This window comes from Chiloscyllium punctatum, chromosome 32, assembly GCF_047496795.1.
Source record: "Chiloscyllium punctatum isolate Juve2018m chromosome 32, sChiPun1.3, whole genome shotgun sequence".
Classification (NCBI taxonomy): Eukaryota; Metazoa; Chordata; class Chondrichthyes; order Orectolobiformes; family Hemiscylliidae; genus Chiloscyllium; species Chiloscyllium punctatum.
Window position 1 is genome coordinate 72,253,767 of NC_092770.1, and position 20,966 is coordinate 72,274,732.

The window sequence follows — 20,966 nt, forward strand, 5'->3', positions numbered from 1 at the left end:
AAAATTAATATTTTGAACAACGGCATGTTTGATGTCCTAATGCTAATCTCTGAACTTCTATTCATGTTTCCATGATAAGGATACTGAGAGATTTGAGCTATGATTTTTTTTTTGGAATTCACCCAAAGTGAGGTATAGTCTCTGTTCATTTGTAATGGTAATATCTTGGCAATCTGGGCAAACTTGGCAGAAATAGCTCAACAATTTTAAACGTGTGGACTAATGTTTAATTAAGGCATGTAATGTTAGAGGAGCAGATTTGTCTGAATAGCTTGCAAAGACCACTCCCTTGATCTTATGTGACTTCTGATGTCACACACACATATAAGTCAATGGGGTGAATTTACACTTGCAGCTTTGCAGATTCATTCTATTTTGTTCAAAAAGTACACAATCTGTAGGCAGTCAGTCCATGTGACATTTGATAAAATCTTACTTCGGAAATAGAACCAGTCTGACTCAAGGTTAGGATGCGGACAGACTCTAACCTCACACCTTTAATGCATAGTCTGAGTTGAGATGTCACTTTTCTTTATATAAAGCCTTAAGTTATCTTGGGACTGTGACTTGAAAGAAGTTCTGGGATTCACATATTATTCACTTAAAACCTGCATCCCCATTCTAAGTGATTAAATACTTAACAACAATCTGGGTTTGTTCAAAACATCACAAGAGTTGTATAACACTTTGATCTTTTACTATAAATTCTGTGTCCTATGATCCTGCTCCACTAGCTACCTGACAAAGGAGCAGCGCTCCACAAGCTTGTACTTCCAAATGAATCTGTTGGACTATAGCCTGGTGTTGTGTAATTTTTAACTTTTCTGAGGCCAGTGACCCCTTTTCAGAGCTGAAGAAGCTGGAACCAGGCTGTACAGAGTTGGGGCCTTGGAGGTTTTGTTGGAGAAATCTCCAAATAAAATGAGATTAAAGACTGTTGTGGACTACCTGATGTTTGATGGTGGGTTCATGGTCCTGGGGGAGATTGGAGGAGGTGTCCAAGAGCTGGCACTCTGCCTCCACAATGTAGAGGTCAGTACACCAGACAACAATAGCACCACCACCCTTGTCGACAGGCTTGAGTACAAGGTGAGGGTTGGATTTGAAAGCAGAAAATGCATTCAGTTCAGAGGGAAATAGTTTGGAATGTGTAAGGAGCGGGGGAGGGGTGTGCAGAGAAATTAAGCGGACTGACGTCACATCAACAGTTCTCATTGAGAAGGTTGAGTGTAGGTAAAAGGCCAGAGGGAGGGGTCCAAGTGAAGGGTGAGTGTTGGAGGTGAGTGAAGGAGTCTGCAGTGTGGGGACAGGACTCTTGTCCAAAGATATGGGCACATAGGCTGAGGAGATGGGAGAAGAGTTTAATGTAATGCATGCCCAAAATTCATTGAGGTTAGGATGCAGAGGGTTATATCTGAATACAGAACGTTCAGCATCGGAGAGTGGAAAGTCAGAAGGGATAGTAACTATCCGACAAGAGGAGAAGGGGTGGAGTTAGAGTGAAGGGAAGGGGTGGGGAGGGAGATTCCAGAAGGCTATGGGCATCTCTAAATTGTTGAAGCTCGTGTGCCTTAATTCCTGAAAGGAAAAGAAAACGTTTCTTGTTAGAACATTGAACAAACTGGAGAATGAAGTGGAATTGGGGGCAGGACATCTCTGAGATAGTGTGATGTGGTGCTGATGGAGAGACCAAGGTCAACAGTGTGCCTATGGCAGTGCATGGCACTGAGTATGGATCTCAAGATATTGCAAGAACAGCGGTTTGTGGAGCATTGTACATCACGGAGATCCTGGGTGAAATTCAGGGCTGAGACTGAGCCGAAAGCAGTCACTGATCTATGAGATTTGACTTTGGAAATGGGGGTTGGGAAATGCTTTGTCAATAACCAAGAGAAACAAAGAAGGTAATGACGGCAAACAAAGAAGAAAGATTAGAACGAAAATCCTGTCATAGAGAGGAGCAGTACTTCAATGTGGACAGACCTGGAAGAGATGTAGCAGTGAGTTAAACAGTGAATTAAAACAAAGAATTGTAGATGCTAGAAATGTGGAACAAAAGCAGAAGTTGCTGGAGAAACTCAGCAGGCCTGGCAGCATCAACTCCAAAGAAAGGACACTGAACTTGAAACGTTAACGCCGTTTTCTCTCTGTAAGTTATATTTAGATGGCTTGATCTTTTCATTGCTTACTTAAAAAGGAGAACAAGTTTGGAGAAATTCCTGGATTCCTAATTACTTACACTGAATTGTTATGGATATTTTGAATGTTGGCAGGAAATTTGAGGTTAAGTGAACAGTGACAAAATGGTGTGTGAATGAGCATAACGTTATACATTGCTTCCTGATTACAATACAAAAACAATTTCTATTCCTATAAGCATGTTTTGGGGAATGTTTAAAATACCTATTACAGTACAGGGGAGACTTTTCCATGTATTCATTGCATACAAATGGAGTCAATTCCACACACCTATTAGCATTTTTAAAGTTGCATTAAAATAATGCAACCAATATAATTCCAATGTACCCACATATGTTCTATAAGTTTTCAAAAAATGAGAAAAGATACAGGTATTGGACTTCCTTGAGCATGTTCCACCAATCATTTTTTAAAACATCATTCATGGGATATGGGTATGACTGGTTGGGCCAGTATGTATTGCCCAGATGTAGTTGCCTTTGAGAAAAATACTAGTCAGCTGTCTTCTTGACTCGCTGCAGTCCATGTGCTGTAGATTGACACACTATGATGTTAGGGAGGAAGCTCTGGAATTTGGACCCAATGACACTGAAGAATCAGAGATACTTTTTCCAATTCAGGATGGTGAGTGACTTGGAGGGGAACTTGTAGGATGTGGTGTTCCCGTGTAGCCGATGCCTTTGTCCTTCCGGATGTAAGTGATAGTGGGCTTGGAAGGTACTCAGTGAATTTCTACAGAGCTTCTTGTAGCTGATACACACTGTTGCTATTGTGCATCGGGGTGAAGAGAGTGAATGTGATATTGGGCCAATCTAGTAAATTGCTTTGTCATGGATGGAAGATGCAGCTGAACATCTCTGGTGAAGTCCCACGGTGCATCTTGTTGATAGTACACATTGCTAGTAGTGAGTGTCGATGGTGGAGGAAGTGCATGTTTGTGGATGTGATAGCAATCAATTGGGCTGCTTGTTCTAGATGGGGTCAGGCTTCTTGCAAGTTGTTCCAGCTGCAACTGTCCAGGCAAGTGGCGAGTATTCCATCATACTCCTGACTTGTGCCTTTTAGATGGAAGCCAGCCTTTAGGGGCAGAAGGTGAGTTACTCACTGCAGGATTTCTAGCTTCAGACCTGCTTTGTAGCAATAATATTTATACATCTGGTCCAATTCAGTTTCTTATCAATGATAACCCGCAGGATGTTGTCAAAATCAGAAGTCACACAACGCCAGGTTATATTCCAACAGGTTGATTTGAAATCACAAGCTTTCACCAGGTTAAGTTCATGCCAGTCCAACACCAGCACCTTCACACTCCAGGATGTTTGTAGAATTAGATTGTGGCTGCTTTGTACCTGAACTTCTAAACTCTATATGACTTGGCAGCTTTATCAGCTAAAATGTTGAATAATTGCTGCAGATTTTTATAGAAACTATCTGTTCAATCCTCAGATTTGATTGGGACTAGAGAGTTCTGCATTTATCATCTATTGTCACTGAGTGGTGTTGAGAACTTAGCACTGAGCCAGATTCTTATACTGTAACATCTGAGTAGTGAAGGTATTATCTCGGAAGTTGCAGGACATTAAACTAACAGTGATGAAGAGTGAGTGATATTTATCCAAATCTATAAGGTGCCTGTCTTGAAAGGGAACATGGCCCATGCATCTAATGCTGTGATCCTTTTAAGAGATAAGCATCATTGGTTTGGGCGTTCTTCGGTCTCCTGAAGAATACATGTAAATTCTAGCAGCTATAAGCCAAACCTCTGCAGAAAGCATGTACAAAGGAAAAACTGATCCTCACTGGCCAAGTTCACTTTGAAAAACGGGTTTTGTAAAAAGGAAGACTCATTTATATAGCTCTTTACTTGTCCACCTCTTGTCTCAAAATATTTTACAGGCAAAAAATTATTTCTGATATATAGTCATTGCAATAATGTAGCAAACAAGATAAAATAAACACCAGTTTAAAATTTTTGGTGGCAAATTATTAGGTTTTAGCAAAACAAAAAGGTACACAGGGGCAAACACTAGACACTGTATTAAAATATGTGGAGAAATACCTAGGCCTAGGTATAATTTCAACACTAGCATTTTTTGTCAAGGGAATAGTAATATTTTAAGACAGTTTTTTTCCAGGTCAAATCAACTTTTAGTATTCCATGCTGTACATCTCTATGACTCTATGTACAAGATTTTGAGTTTATTTTGTAGATGCATTTGATTTTACAATTAAAAAAATATTTTGGATAATAGCCAAATAAAACATGCAAATGACTTTAATTTTCTGTGAGCTTAGTAATACTATTTTGAGTGTACTATTTATTGTATTTGCATGAGAATACTTACACAAACCCACCTTTTGTGATTCACTTTCAGCTCCTTAAGGAATATGAAAAGCGCAACATATGAAGGTCAAATCATTAAAACCCATGAGCTGCAAACATTCTTGAAACCAATTTTTAAGCAAGATTCTCAGAATCTCCTTCTCTTTTTACAGAATGAGGTTGGTAATAGAAATTTGTTATGATTTATGTTAAGGTATCATTTTTTGATAAATGATTTCTGATGATTATGCCTAAATCTTGCCATTTGTACCTTAGCTTAGTGTCGAAGACTTCATGCGTTATGGTCCTGATTATGGAAGCGAAGAAATATTTTACAATATTCAGGTAAATACAGCTAAGTGACATAGTATCAGTGCTGTGTATGAGTGTGAAAAAGTATTCCATGCTTTTGATTCAATGCTTGCGACATTGAAGTCTAAGAAGCAGAACTATTTTCTGTCTTTCTAAGAAACTCTATTAAGCTGTGACTGCATTTACACAAAACAGAAAGAAAGAATATGCATTCTTATACCACCTTCCATGGCCTTGGGATCGTGATGACCCAGATCCTAAGGAAAGCCTATATTACTTTTTGTCTGATGCCACTTTAAGAATTAACATAGGCTTGTGAACATTGGTTAATTGATTTCCTGATTAAGACATCATTAGGTTCCAAGAAATGATAAAATGACCTGACGTTGCCACGGGGATGAACACCTCAGAAGCAAAGGGTAAACACAAGACTAACTACAATGCAGTTAGATGAGCCAATATTTTCAGTCTGGCAGTTCTAAGCATGCTGATGATTTGTCTAAAATTGAACATGTGTCTGTTTTATATTTTGCAGTCTTTGCACAACTCATGATGTTCAGTCAGGGCTCTGAGAATTGACCAGAGACCATGTTGGTGTGAGAGTTGGAAAGGTCAGAGAGCAGAAGACAGCAGGAGATTATTAATTGGACAAAATCTGTTGCAACTATTTCTAAAGCCCCACCAGATGTTTTAAAAGGGTTGAAGGTAGTCACTGGCGACGCTGTGTCAGCAGGACTGTTGTGACCCACGTCAGAGCTGTTACATGGTTGTGTGCCATGTCAATCTTGCTCAAGTCCCAGCAAATTTGTTGGAACATGGCTGTTGGTTAATGTAACCGAAAAGCCAAAACTGTTGAGTGAGAAATAAGAGATTCGACATAGCAGAGGCTGAGTTGGAAAGACTAAGAAATTTTACAAGATTCTACATTTGTGTGGGAAATACCGTGAGTGCTTGCAACCACATAGGACTTTTCTTTGTTGTATTAACTATTTGAAGTGAATTTGGCCTTATTGTTAAAAATATACTTATAGAGCCATATAGACATATAGGACAGAAACAGATCCTTCAATCCAACTCGTCAATGCCGACCAAGTTACTCAAACTAAACTAGTCCCATTTCCCTGCATTTGGCCACATCCCTCTCCTATATCATGCTACCATATCCCTCGAACCCTTTCCTATTCATGTACCTGTCCAAATATCTTTTAAAGACCATTGGGATGCCTTCTGGGGAAGGTAGGACCTGTACATGAAGGACGGGTTGCACCTGAACTGGAGGGGCACAAATGTCCTGGATGGGAGATTGCTCGTGTGATTCGGGAGGGTTTAAACTAGTTTGGCTGGGTGGGGGGCGGGGGGAGGGGTGGGGTGGGGGGGAGGGGTGAGAACCAAAGCTACATGTCTGAGAGGGGGACAATTGCAGATGGGGCAGTGACAGGATGTATTGAATCTATCGGGAAGGTTTCTCATGCGATGAAACAAAGGGATCGGTTAAAGTGTGTCTGCTTTAATGCAAGGAGTGTCAGAAATAAGAGTGACGAACTTAGCGCATGGATCAGTACTTGGGGCTACGATGTTGTGGCCATAACAGAGACATGGGTTTCACAGGGGCAGGAATGTTTGCTGGATGTTCCAGGGTTTAGAGCATTTAAAAAGAACAGGGAGGGTGGAAAAAGAGGAGGGGGTGTGGCATTGCTAATCAGAGAATGCATCACAGTTACAGAAATGAAGCTTCTTGAGGTAGGTTTGTCTACTGAGTCACTATAGGTGGAAGTTAGGAACAGCAAGGGAACAACCACCGCATTGGGGGTTTTCTACAGACCACCTAATAGCAGTAGAGAGATTGAAGATAATACAACTCAGATTCTGGAAAAATGCAGAAGTAGCAGGGTTGTTTTTATGGGTGATTTCAACTTTCCCAATACCCACTAGAACCTCCTAAGTGCAGATGGTTTGGATGGAGCCATTTTTTCAGGTGTGTTTAGGAGGGTTTCCTTACTCAGTACGTAGATAGACCGATGAGGGGAGAGGCCATGAGTTGGTGCTCGGCAATGAGCCGGGACAGGTGTCAGATCTCGTGGTGGGAGAACACTTTGGTGACAGTGACCACAACTGCCTCACATTTACCATAGCCATGGAGAGGGAAAGGAGCAGTTACCAAGGGAAGATATTTAGTTGGGGAAAAGGAAATTATGACGCTATCAGACAGGAGTTGGGAAGTACAGACTGGGAGCAATTGTTCCACAGAAAGGGCACAGCAGACATGTGGAGACTATTTAAGGAGCAGTTGTTGTGAGTGATGCATGAATTTGTTCCTCTGAGACAGGTAGGAAAGGATAAGATTAAGGAACCTTGATGATGAGAACAGAGAAGCTTCTCGTCAAAAGAAAGAAGGCAGCTTACGTAGGGTGGAGGAAGCAAGGATCTAGCACACCTTTCGAGGATTACAGGCTTGCTAGAAAGGAGCTCAGACATGGACTGAGGAGAGCCAGGAGGGGGCACAAAAAAGGCTTGGCAAGAAGGATTAGGGAGAACCCAAAGGCATTTTACTCATATGTGAAGAATAAGAGAATGATCAGGGAGAAGGTAGGGCTGATCAGGGATAGCGGAGGGAACTTGTGCGTGGAGTCTGAGCAGATAGGGGAAGCCCTAAATGAGTTCTTTGTTTCGGTTTTCACCAAGGAAAGGGACCTTGTTATGATTGAAAGCTTTGAGGAACTGGGATACAGTCTTGACAAGATCAAGCTTGATGAAGTTGATGTGCTGAAGACTTTGGAAAATATTAAGATTGATAAGTCCACAGGGCCAGACCAGATTTATCCTAGGCTGCTCTGGAAAGCGAGAAAAGAGGCTGTTAAGCCACTGGTGAGGATATTTACCTCTTCACTCTCCACGGGAGTTGTACCGGAGGATTGGAAGGAGGCGAATGTTGTTCCTCTTTACAAGAAAGGCATTAGGGAAATCCCTGGCAATTACAGACCAGTTAGTCTTACATCTGTGGTCAGCAAGGTTTTGGAAAGAATGCTGAGGGATACGATTTATGACTATTTGGCAAAACATGGTGTGATTAAGGGCAGTCAGCATGACTTTGTGAGGGGCAGGTCATGCCTCTCAAAGCTTATTGAGTTCTTTGAGGAGGTGACAAGACAGGTTGACGAAGGTTGAGCAGTGGATGTGGTGTATATGGACTTCAACAAGGCATTTGATAAGCTTCCCCATGGTAGGTTCATTCATAAAGTCAGGAAGTATGGGATACAGGGAGATTTGGCTATCTGGATTCAGAATTGGCTGGCTGACAGAAGGCAGAGAGTGGTTGTAGATGGAAACTATTCTGCCTGGAGGTCAGTGTTGAGTGGGGTCCTGCAGGGCTCTGTTCTTGGGCCTCTGCTCTTTGTAGTTTTTATAAATGACTTGGGTGAGGAGGTTGAGGGGTAGATTAGTAAGTTTGCACATGACACAAAGTTTGGAGGTGTCATTGATAGTATCGAGGGTGACTGCAGCACGATATAGACAGGATGTAGAGCTGAACTGAGAAATGGCAGATGAAGTTCAACCTGGATAAATGCGAAGTGATGCGTTTTGGAAGATCGAACTTGAATGCTGAATGTAGGATTAAAGACAGGATTATTGGCAATGTGGAGGAACAGAGGGATCTGGGTGTGCAAGTACATTGATCACTCAAAGTTGCCACCCAAGTGGATAGGGTTGTTAAGAAAGCATACGGTTTTTTGGCTTTCATTAACTAGGGATCGAGTTTAAGAGCTGCGAGTTTTTGCTACAGCTCTACAAGTCCCTGGTGAGACCACACTTGGAATATTGTGTCCAGTTCTGGTCGACTATCAGAACGATACAGAGCCTTTGGAGTGGGTGCAAAGAAGGTTTACCAGGATGCTGCCTGGACTGGAGGGCTTGCCTTATGAAGAAAGGTTGAATAAGCTTGGACTTTTCTCTCTGGAGAGAAGGGGGAAGAGAGGAGACCTGTTTGAGGTACACAAAATAATGAGAGGAATAGAAAGAGTCAATAGCCAGAGACTTTTCCCCAGGGCAGGATTGTCTGGTACGAGGAGTCATAGTTTGAAGATATTAAAAGGAAGGTATAAAGGACACGTCAGAGGTAGGTTCTTTTCGCAGAGAGTTGTGAATGCATGGAATATGTTGCCAGCAGTGGTGTTGGAAGCAGAGTCATTGGGGACATTTAAGCGACTACTGGACATGCACATGGACAGCAGTGAGTTGAGGGGTGCGTAGGTTAAGTTAAAATATTTTACATTAGGATTAAACCTCGGCACAACTTCATGGACCTAAGGACCTGTTCTGTGCTGTACTTTTCTATGTTCTGTGTTCTAAATGTTGCAACCATATCTGCATCTACTACTTCCTCTGGCAGTTCATTCTACATATGAACTACCCTCGTTGTGAAAAGCTTTCTCCTCAGCTCCCTTTTAAATCTTTCTCCTCTCACCTTATAAATATGCCCTCTTGTTTTGAACTTCACTACTCTTGGGAAAAAAGACCTTGCTATTCATCCAAACGTGCCTCTCATGATCCTATAACCCTCCATATGGTCATCTTTCGGCTTCCGACACTCCAGGATAAAAAAGTCTCAGCCTATTCAGCCTCACCTCATCACTCAAACACTCCAATCCTGCAACATCCTGGTGAAGCTTTTCTGCACCCTCTCCAATATGATAAACTTCACCAGTTAATGAATGAATAGACTATGTTGATAAGTTGATTTGCTGCCTTGACGTTCTAAAAATGACGTTCTCTTGCCCACTGATTTTCTTTCTGTTGGCTTTGTGGGGCTTCCTTTTTTTAAAAAAATTATCAGTTTGTATGGGATGGTCAAAGCACTCTACAGGCAATTAAGTATTTTTGATGATTATAATTTGCACAAACCAATTTCCCAATAAAAGCGATGAGATAAATGCCCATATCATGGCTGGAATCTTCCCAACACTGAGCAATATGGCATTGGAAAGAACGTTCAATAAATAGGGTGAGAACAGCAGTAGGGAGATTCTCAACACTGAGGCCAAATGTCCTATTTGCCAAGCCAGCCTTGAACAGTGAGACAGGTATCTCAGTATTAAATGGTGAGAGGCCTATTTACATCCAGAGCATACGTTAGTGTGCCATTATTTGTAACTCTCACCTCTCTGATATGCAGTTTCTCATTCTACCTCCCACTGGATAGAAAGTAGACAGCGACAATTCCTAACATGAAAATCAAAGCATTTACCTGGTGTCTCCAACACGCCACTTGCTCCTCCAGCTCTCCACCATGGGCATTAGTCACATCTGAGGGTAGCGACCATACAAGCCCTATCTGTCTACAGAATTTGGCAATAGACATGTGTCAGCCTTATCATAGCGCCTGATCCACGTAAAATACTATTCTGCACCTCAATGTTGCATTGTGGAGAGCACGGCCTTTTCCATTGTAAAGACATGCCAGGACACTTTGCATATGGGTACAGGAACCTATTGATTGATTTGACTTGAATGCACCTCAAGGTTCCTCTCTTACTCTCTTATCGTATACTCACTTTGCAACAACTTGGATGCTCACAGCATCACTGCCTTGAGTGCATTTTTGCATTTTGCCCCAAGCCTGAACTTTAAGGATGAAAGAGTTTCTGTCTTGCCTAAAAACGCTGAGATTAAGCAAGGAGGCTTGCTAAAGTTGTCAATAGTTATCAGTCAAGGGGGTGGACATGTTGCTGTATGACCATAAGTACAAAAGATATAGCAACAAAATTAGGCAATTCAGCCTCTCAAGTCTGCTTCATCATTTGATCATGACTGATTTATTTGTCAGTCCCATTCTCCTGCCTTCTCCCCGTAATCCTTTATCCTCTGACTAATCAAGGATCAGGTTATCTCTGTCTTAAACACACTCAACGACGTGGCCTCCACAGCCATTTATGGCAATGAGTTTCAAAGACTAACCACCCTTTGGTTGAAGAAATTCTAAGTTCTAAAGGGTCATCCCTTCTCTCTGAGACTGTGCCCTCAGGTCCTCGTCTCTCCTAGTAGTGGAGACATCTTCTCCATGTCCATTCTATCCAGGCCTCTCAGTATTCTGTAAGTTTCAGTCAGACTCCTCTTCTCATCCTTCTCAACCCCAGAGACCTCAGTGCTCCTCAAATGACAAGCCCTTCATCCCTGGAATCATTCTAGTAAACCTCCTCTGGAACTCCTACAATACCAACTCATCCTTCCTTAAACAAGGGGTCCAAAACTGCTCACAATATTCCAAATGCAGCCTGACTGGAGCTTTATAAGCCTTAGTAGTATGCTCCTGCTTTTGGATTCTAGCCCTCATGAAATGAATGCTAACATTGCATTTGATTTCCTAAATGCCAACTGAACCTGAATGTTAACCTTAAGAGAATCCTGATCTAGGAATCCCAATTTTCACAGCAGAATCCCTTTGTGTTTCAGATTTCTGAAGCCTGTCCCCATTTAGGAAATAGTCTATGCGTCTATTCTTCCCACCAAAGTACATAACTTCACACTTTCCCACACTGTATTCCATCCGCCACTTTTTTGCCGATTGTCCTAGCCTCATCAAGTCCTTCTGCAACCTTCCCACTTCCTCAACACTATCTGTCCCTCCGCTTATCTTTGTGTCGTATACACTTTTAACAACAATGCCCTCAGTACTTTCATCCAGCTTGTTAGTTTACCACGTGAAAAGTTGTGTTTCCAACACCAAACCATGTTGCAACACCAGTCACCAGCTGCCATCCTGAGAAAGACCCCTTTATCCTCAGCTCTCTGCCTCCTGCCAGTCAGCCAATCCTTTATCCATGTCAGTACCTTGCCCCCAACACCACAGGCTTTATCTCATTTCGCAGCCCCTGTGAGGCACCTTGTGAAAGGCCTTAATTCACATCCACTGGTTCTCCTTTGTCTAACATGCTCATTACCTCCTCAAAGAATTTAAAGATTTGTCAGGCATTACATCCCCTTGATGGAGACATGCTGACTCTTTAATTTGCCAGGCACTTCTACCATGTCCTCTGCAATCTCATCCTTAATAATGGACTTTAAAATCTTGCCAATGGCCAATATTAGACTAACCAGACTACTGTTTCATGTCTTCTGCCTCCCTCCCTTGTTAAACGAAAGTGTTACATTCACCATTTTCCAGTCTTTGGGATCCTCCCTGGCTCAGTGGTTTCTGAAAGATCACTACCAATGCCTTCCCAAGCTCCTCAGCTACCTTCTCCAGAATTCAGGGGTGTAGTCCATCTGGTCGGATGATTTATCTGCCTTTAGACCTTTCAGCTTCCCCAAACACCTCTCCTTAGTGATGGCAACCACACTCACGTCTGCTCCCACCACTCATGAAGATCTGATATCTTGCTGGTGTCTTCTGCTGTGAAAATGTTTGCAAAGTACCTATTTAGTTCCTCTGCAATTTCTTTATTCCCCATTAATACTCCTCCAGTCTCATTTTCCAGTGATACAATGTCCACTCTTGCTTCTCTTTTACCTTTTAGATATCGAAAAAAACTGTTGCAATCTTCTTTTACATTACTAGCTTGTTTACTCTCATATTTCATCTTTTCCCACTTATCACTTTTTTAGTTATCCTCTGTTGGTTTTTAAAAGCTTCCCTTCAGCTTTTTAGATGTAGATACCAGCCAGGTCTCAAAGTGCAGTAGAAGCTTCTTGCTGGCCAATATTCCATATGTTCTGTGATGTATTGTTCTATGTTCCATGTTCTAAACCCAGGCTATTGAGCATTTACAGCCTGTCTTTCCTTGTATGCACTCAACATCCGGTCAGGCAGCATCCAAGGAGCAAGAGAGTCAACGTTTCAATTCTCCTGCTCCTCAGATGCTGCCTGACCGGCTCCAGCACCACACTCTTTCACTCTGATCTCCAGCATCTGTAGTCCTCATTTTCTCCTGCACTCAACATCCAGCAATTTTGGGAATGGGATTCATGAAGGAGATTGATTTCATAGGCATTGGAATAGCCTTTATCTTTTAAGCAAAACTCATTAAACCAAGATGAATAGATTTCTTTCCAAACAAGTGAAATTTGGACAATTCATTACACATACTAACAAATCACTGCCCCTCTAATTGACTGAAACATTACTCCAGATTACAGGTTGCAGTTATTAAATCTTGCTAGCAAACATTAACTACATGGCCCTCAAAATAGTGTCTGTAATGACTTCTAAAGGATGATTTTAAATCAGAATGAAACATTTGCCATGAACTTGCCTTTTAAATATTAATGACCATAAAAAAGTTAAAACTCTGTGACTTGATTGCAAGATTCAAGCCATTGATAAACTAAGATCTAACTGGCAATGTTAAGTAGGTATTTTCTGACCAACCTCTACAGTAGGTGAAACGTAAACCTGGGCCTCCTGGCTCAGAGATAAAGGAAATACCACTGCACCATACCTATAGTATGCGAAAAGGTCTTTTGACCCGCCAAGTCTAGACTGACCCTCTGAAGATTATCCCACCTAGACCCACCCTTATAAACCTGCATTTCCCATAGCTGATTCACCAAGCCTGCACACTACAGGCAGTTTAAACATGGCTAATCCACCTAACCTCCTATATTTTTGTGACAGTAAGAGGAAATCAAAGCACGTGGAGCAAAACCCACGCAGACACGGGGAGAATGTGCAAACGCCACACAGGCAGTCGTCTGAGGCTGGAATCAAACCTGGGTCCCTGGTGCTATGAGGTAGCAGTGCTAACCACTGTGCTATGCTTTTATTAGTACCCTTATGGGAAGGGTGAGACAATAGGATTGATTTCTTACAATTAATTTATGTTTGAATGTAAGCTTTCAGTGACTGACAAGATGATTCATAAACTCCTGAATAGTTTTTCCAGTTAACTGTGTAACCTATCACAAACAATTAAATCAATTTCATTAGTAAACAGGATTGTCCATGACATTGACAGCACAGGATACTTAGAGATGTTTTTCTCTCACTTGAGTTCCAGTGGCTTAATAAGGTATGAATGAAGTCTTCACTTTAGGCTGACCTTTTGTCATGCAGTTAAATTGAAACCTACAAAATGTCACAAACATGGCATTGTGCTGATTAAAATGGAGGTCCTTGTACATATAGAGAACAGCAAGAAAGGTAAAAAAAAAAGCTCGCTCATTTATACATAGTACTGAAAAGATTTTCAACTGTTCATTTCTAATGGAATTTACTTGACAGCTTTTATGAGAATTGATCTACAGCAAAGGACAAAATGGCTGACTCATTTTGAAAGGGAAATGAAGGGGAAGAAAAGTTCTTCTGTTATTTTTGATAAAAATGTAATAATGGACAATCAGAATCTGAGCTGGCAGCAAATTCTCTGCGATCAAAATTGTGATGCCTAAATTCATTAACAGTAATGGGAGAAAAAAATATGAAATAGCAAAAATATAACAGTGAAAAGCACACGAAGGCTGGAAATCTGATAATACCAACAGTGTAACACCTAATAAATTTCCATAGTGTTTGTCAAGTTTTACCTACCAGAGAACACTTAATTGTTGTTGGTTTACTCATCTTAGTTCTATTAGCTGTGGAATAATAACTCTCATACATGTTATGCTGCATATTTTCTGTCCAGAGTTAAATGATGAACTACAGATTACAGTATAAACGTGTAAGAAACTAAGGAAAATGTGCTGAACTTTTAAAATGCAAAGGAAATTAGCCCTCAATATATTCACTGTGGATGGTTGTAATAAATTACAGGTCATTCTGTTGTAATGCGCATTACACAAATTTACTATGACACGATTGACGGATTGGGGGCACTGTTTCTAAAGCATGAGGTTTTAAAGTGTGTATCAGTTATAATGCAATTTCAGCCCCATTAGTTTAAATGGTGCTGTCATTAGATGATTTTCTTATAACATGGGATTGCATGAGAATGGAACTATCATGTTCTAGCAGAACTGATTGTTTTTAATACCCAATACCCAAGAACATGAGAAATAGAGTTCTGGGAGATCATTTGACTCTTCAAACCTGCTCTGTCATTCAAGAAGTTCACAGTTTTAATCTGATATTTAACCGCACCTTCTTGTACTCTCTCCAAAACCCTCATACCCAAAGATATATCAGCCTCTTTCTTGAATATTCTCAATCTTTGAGTATCCATAGCTGTCTGGGGTAGACCCTTCCAAAGATTCAAAACTCTTAAAGTGAAGAAGTTCCTCCTCATCTCAGTCAAAACAGATCATGGTCATATTGATGATCATCTTTTTCTTACACAGGTACACTTTCACAAACCAGTTGTCTAAGAACCAGAGTGATCTGATAACCAGAGATTTTTTACGTTGGACTGTGCATCATTTTGTTTTCTTCTTGATTAAAATTAGCCTACCCAGACAGATCAGCTTGATATGGCATGGTAACCAGACCCATTAGCTGCTTCATCACTTGGATGTCATGCTTCCAGCAACCTCTGACCCCACCCATCCTACACAGGCCTGAACCAAGGCCTAAGCATCCAACTTCTGCAAGAACCAAAGTCTAACGTCATGACGTTATTGGATTTGAGAAGCTGTACTGGTATATATAAAAAGAAAAGGGAACTGCAGTGACCTTTAATAATTTTATTTTGCTTTTCTATAAAGTGACTAAATTAGTGTCATGATGCTTGAACTGTGACATTATTTCAAAATTGATTATAAGTTTTTAAAATGTAGAATCATGGAATTTGACAGCATCAGAGGAAGTCTCAGCCCAGTGTTACCAGTTTGAAAGGTCTGTCCATTCTAGCCCCAGGTGCATGCTTTTACCCCATTACCCTATAAAATAGGCCTCTTCAAGTACACGTCCATTTGATTGTTCTTCTAGAATCAGCTCCCACAATCCCTTCAGTTTTATGTTCCACATCATAGCAACCCAATGTGTGAAGAAATTTCACCTCACTTTCCCTCGAGTTCTTACATTAATTAGTTTAAATTTATGAATTCTCGTTACTGATCCAGTTAGCAGAGGAAACCATTTGTTCTTACTTGATCAATCAAAGCCACTCATAATTCTAAATATCTCAGTGAAGCTCCTCTTAATCTTCTTTGCTTGAAGGATAACAATCCCTGCTGCTCTATCTATTCCATACAACTGACATTCCAAACTCTGATATTATCCTGGTAAATTTCTGCACATCTAAATCCCTCAACTCTTGCACGCCATCAAATTTTTGATTACATTTCATCTCCATGTTGTTAACAAAAAAGTCTGCAGAGGGATGTAGGAAGTTTGAGCAAATGGGCAAAAATTTGACAGATGGAATATAATGTGGCTAAATGTGAGGTTATGTACTTTGGCAGGAAGAATAGAGGAGCTGAATGTTATTTAAATGGAGAAAGACTGCAGAAAGCAGCAGCATACAGGGATTTGAGAAAACACATCCATGAATTACAAAAAGCTAGCAATTAGATTCACGAAATGTTGGCCTTTATTTAAATAGAATGGAATCTAAAGGCAGAGAGATTTCATTAAAAAGGTACCAGTCAGAATACAGATGGAATCCTGTGAGCAGTTTGGACCCCTCATCTAAGGAAAGATATGCTGGTAATAGAAACAGTCCAAAGAAAATTCACTAGACTGATACCAGGTATGAAGGGACTATGTTATGAGGAGAAGTTGTGTAGATTAGGCCTGTATTCACTGGAACATAGGAAAATATGAGGGACCTTTATTGAAACATATAAAATATTTAGGGGACTTGACAAGGTAAATGCAGGTAAGTTGTTTCCCCTCATGTGAATGTTGAGTACAAGAAGGCATAATCTCAGAATAAGGGATCACGCATTTAAAACAGTGATGAGGAGAAATTTCTACTCTGAGAGACTAGTGAATCTGTGGAATTCATGACAAACAGGATTGTTGTGGCTGGCTCATTAAGTATATTCAAGTCTAAGATAGGCAGATTTTTAATTTATCCAGATGAGTGTAGAATGAACAATAAACCAAATGTGTATTTTCTCAGCAATAGTCAAGGTCTCCTACCAAAGGACTGTTGGTACATTTTGTTCCTTAACACTGCCTCCTACGTCACAACCATTGCCACAGAAGGCTGTGGCGGCCATGTCATTGAGTGTATTTATGATGGAGATCGATAAAGGGATGAAGGGTTACAGGGAGAAAGAGGGAAATTTGGGGTTGACGCTTATCAGCCATGACTGAATGGCAGAGCAGACTCAATGGTACTACCTCAATGGTATCAAATTAGGTAAAGGGGCTGTTCAGAGAGATCTGGGTGTTCTTGTCCACCAGTCAATGAAGGCAAGCATGCAGGTACAGCAGGTCGTGAAGAAGGCTAATAGCATGCTGGCCTTCATAACAAGAGGGATTGAGTATAGAAGCAAAGAGGTGCTTCTGCAGCTGTACAGGGCCCTGGTGAGACCACACCTGGAGTACTGTGTACAGTTCTGGTCTCCAAATTTGAGGAAAGACATTCTGGCTATTGAGGGAGTGCAGCGTAGGTTCACGAGGTCAATTCCTGGAATGGCAGGATTGCCTTACACGGAAAGACTGAAGCGACTGGGCTTGTATACCCTTGAGTTTAGAAGACTGAGAGGGGATCTGATTGAAACGTATAGGCTTATGAAAGGATTGGACACTCTGGCAGGAGGGAACATATTTCCGTTGATGGGGGAGTGCCGAACCAGAGGACACAACTTAAAAATACGGGGTAGACCATTTAGGACAGAGATGAGGAGAAACTACTTCACCCAGAGAGTGGTGGCTGTGTGGAATGCTCTGCCCCAGAGGGCAGTGGAGGCCCAGTCTCTGGATTCTTTTAAGAAAGAATTGGATAGAGCTCTTAAAGATAGTGGAGTCAAGGGGTACGGAGATAAGGCTGGAACAGGATACTAATTAGGAATGATCAGCCATGATCATATTGAATGGCGGTGCAGGCTCGAAGGGCAGAATGGCCTACTCCTGCATCTATTGTCTATTGTCTATTGTCTATTGTCTATTGTCAATGGACTGAAAAGCCTAAGTTCTGCTCCTATGTCTTATGGTCTTAACCAGTTATTGTATTTTTTTTGGTTAGCTTATGCTTCTCTGTCATCAGCCTCCCATTTTTCAGTTTAGAAGTTTCTTAATTAGTGAGATGGTGGCTCAGTGGTTAGCACTATTGCCTCACAGTGCCAGGGACCTGGGTTTGATTCTAGCCTCGGGCAACTGTCTGTGTGGAGTTTGCACATTCCCCCTGTGTCTGTGTGGATTTGCTCCAGTTTCTTCCCACAATCCAAAGATGTGCAGGTCAGGTGAATTGGCCATGCTAAACTGCCCATCATGTTAGGTGCATTAGTCAGAGGGAAATGGGTCTGGGTGGGTTACTCTTCGGGGGGTTGGTGTGGACCGAAGGGCCTATTTCCACACTGTAGGGAATCTAATTAATTAGAGTCAATTTGATTTTTTAAATTAAACTGGTTTCTGCTAAATAGTCCATTTTTCCCACAAAACTCATCCCCATTCTAGTCCTGACCCAAATGATCTAAACTATTAGGTTTACACACATGTTGTTTTAGGTTACTGTGTAATTTATATGGCCATTTCCAATATTATAATTTGTTAAGATGCATCCAAGTTTCTCTCTCTGATCCCCTTTGTATAATTTGCAATGGCATATCATGCAAACCTGTATAACAGCAAAGCACAAGGACAACAGAGCAAGAGACCTTCTTGGCCTTCTTTTGAACTGCTAACTTCTAATTTTAAAACGGAAATTCAGAAAACATTTTATATTTGGTACAAACAGAGTTCTGAAGAAGGGTCACTGGACCTGAAATATTATCTCTACTTTCTCTCCACAATCTGCTGCCAGACCTGCTGAGTTTCTCCAACACTTTCTCTTTTAGTTTCCTATTTCTAGCATCTGTGGTACTTTATGCCCTGATGAAGAGTCATCAAGACTCGAAACGTTAGCTTGCACTCTCTCCATGGATGCTGCCTGACCCACTGATTTGTAGCATTTTTTTTGTTTACAGTACAGATTCCAGCATTTACTTTAACTTGCTCCTATAACCTGTAGTTATTTTTAAAAAATTCTGTTTGGTTCCTGTCCAAATACAAAACATTAAACATTTCTTATTAAGGCCTTTCCAGATATTGACAGCTTATGGTTATTTCACTACATTTCTGACACCAACTTTAGAGTAGGAGAATAATTAATATGTCTTCTCATAAAGGAATAAATGTGTTTCAGTTTGACTATTTCTAGATCCATAAACCCACAGAACAAAATATATACTATTGTGGTTGGTGTCTGGTCAGTTTTTTCAACGTTTCCCTTAACAGACAAATTGATTTGTAAAGTTTATTCTCTGGATCTGATCCGTCAAATGCATTTTTTTCAGCAATTGCTTGAATCCTCCAACTCATCCCTGATTCTGCCAGCGGTTGATCAGAGAGCCATTAAACATCTGCAGGAATATCAAAATTGGACCAAAGTTAAAATTGACCAACTTGACAAGTCAGAACTGGAAATAAATACTTCAAAACCAAACTTAATCATCATAAATTTAGCAGCAGCTGACAGGTATGTTTTTAAGTACCTAACCATTTCCACCAGGTGCATTGGCACCTCATTTTAAAATTGTGACTTGATAAAGGAACATCTGAATTACAAGTCCTCTTATAAAGCATTTGAAACATTCAATGAGATTTTGTCTTTGATCCTTTCATTGTTACTGAAAGTATCTCAAAGTTAGCGTGTTTTGAGAAAATTTGTCGCTCATGTTGAGGTTCTGGATGTGGGTTTGATCGCTGAGCTGCAAGTTTCATTTTCAGATGTTTCATCACCTGACTAGCTAACATCTTTTGTGAGCCTCCAGATGAAGCACTGGTGGTGTAGCCCACTTTCTATTTATATGTTTGAGTTTCCTTGGGTTGGCGATGTCATTTCCTATTGTGATGTAATTTCCTGTGCTTTTTCTCATGGGGTGGTAAATGGGATCCAAGTCGATGTGTTTGTTGATAGAGTTCTGCTTGGAATGCCATGCTTCTAGGAATTCTTGTGCATGTCTCTGTTTGGCTTGTCCCAATATGGATGTGTTGTCCCAGTCGAAGTGGTGTCCTTCCTCATCCATTTGTAAGGATACTAATGAGAATGGGTCATATCATTTTGTGGCTAGTTGATGTTCATGTATCCTGGTGGCTAGTTTTCTGCCTGTTTGTCCAATGTAGTGTTTGTTACAGTTCTTGCAAGGTATTTTGTAAATGATATTAGTTTTGCTTGTCTGTAAAGGGTCTTTCAAGTTCATTAGCTGCTGTTTTAGTGTGTTGGTGGGTTTATGGGCTACCATGATACCATAGGGTCTGAGTAGTCTGGCAGTCATTTCTGAGAAGTCTTTGATGTTGGGAAGCAATTATCCCAATATCCACAAATGAAGCTGAATTAGAACATTATTTCAATGAGCCACCACACACTGCAGCACAGAGGAACTACGCAGAGCAGAGGAAAACCACCTATACAGTGTATTGAAAAAGAATGGGTACCCAATGAACACAGTCCGCTGATTTCTCAGCAACAAACCCAAACAAGCAGACAAAACACATCCAGCAACCCTAGAACTCTCCCCTACACCAAAGATATCTTGGAAATGGCTGTCAGACTACTCAGACTTCTTGGCATCATGGTAACCCAGAAACTCACCAACACACTAAAATAGCAGCTAATGAACTTGAAAGGCCCAATACAGACAACAAGCAAAACCAATGTCATTTACAAAATACCTTGCAAGGACTGTAACAAACACTACATTGGACAGACAGGCAGGAAACGAGCCACCAGGATACATGGACACCAACTCGCCACAAAAGGACATGACCTTCTCTCATTAGATCCTTACGTATAGATGAGGAAGGACACCACTTCGACTGGGACAACACATCCTTCTTAGGATAAACCAAACAGAGACACGCACAAGAATTCCTAGAAGCATGGCATTCCAACCGGAACTCTGTCAAAAAACACATTGACTTGGATCCTATTTACCACCCCCTGAGAAAAAAGGCAGAAAGTGACGTCACTGTAGGAAATGATGTCAACACAGGATATGCCATTACTAACCCTAGGAAACTCAAACATATGAAGAAAAAGCAGGTGATACCACC

General features: G+C 40.9%; 1 protein-coding gene across 4 annotated transcripts in view; it reads left to right on the forward strand.

Annotated features, from left to right (window-relative positions):
* Window positions 1-20,966, forward strand: part of LOC140458275 (V-type proton ATPase subunit S1-like) — a 59,859-nt gene that overhangs the window by 12,276 nt on the left and 26,617 nt on the right. For 3 of the 4 annotated variants that reach the window (XR_011953465.1, XM_072552679.1, XM_072552678.1), the window contains exons 2-4: window positions 4,575-4,701; window positions 4,799-4,867; window positions 19,208-19,389. Coding sequence is in view for 3 of the 4 variants with exons in the window: in XM_072552679.1 (XP_072408780.1) it covers window positions 4,575-4,701; window positions 4,799-4,867; window positions 19,208-19,389 (378 nt within the window). In the remaining variant the exon portion in view is untranslated. Of the gene's footprint in view, window positions 1-1,968; window positions 2,150-4,574; window positions 4,702-4,798; window positions 4,868-19,207; window positions 19,390-20,966 lie in introns of those variants that run through there. The other variant, XM_072552680.1, reaches the window with a different exon arrangement.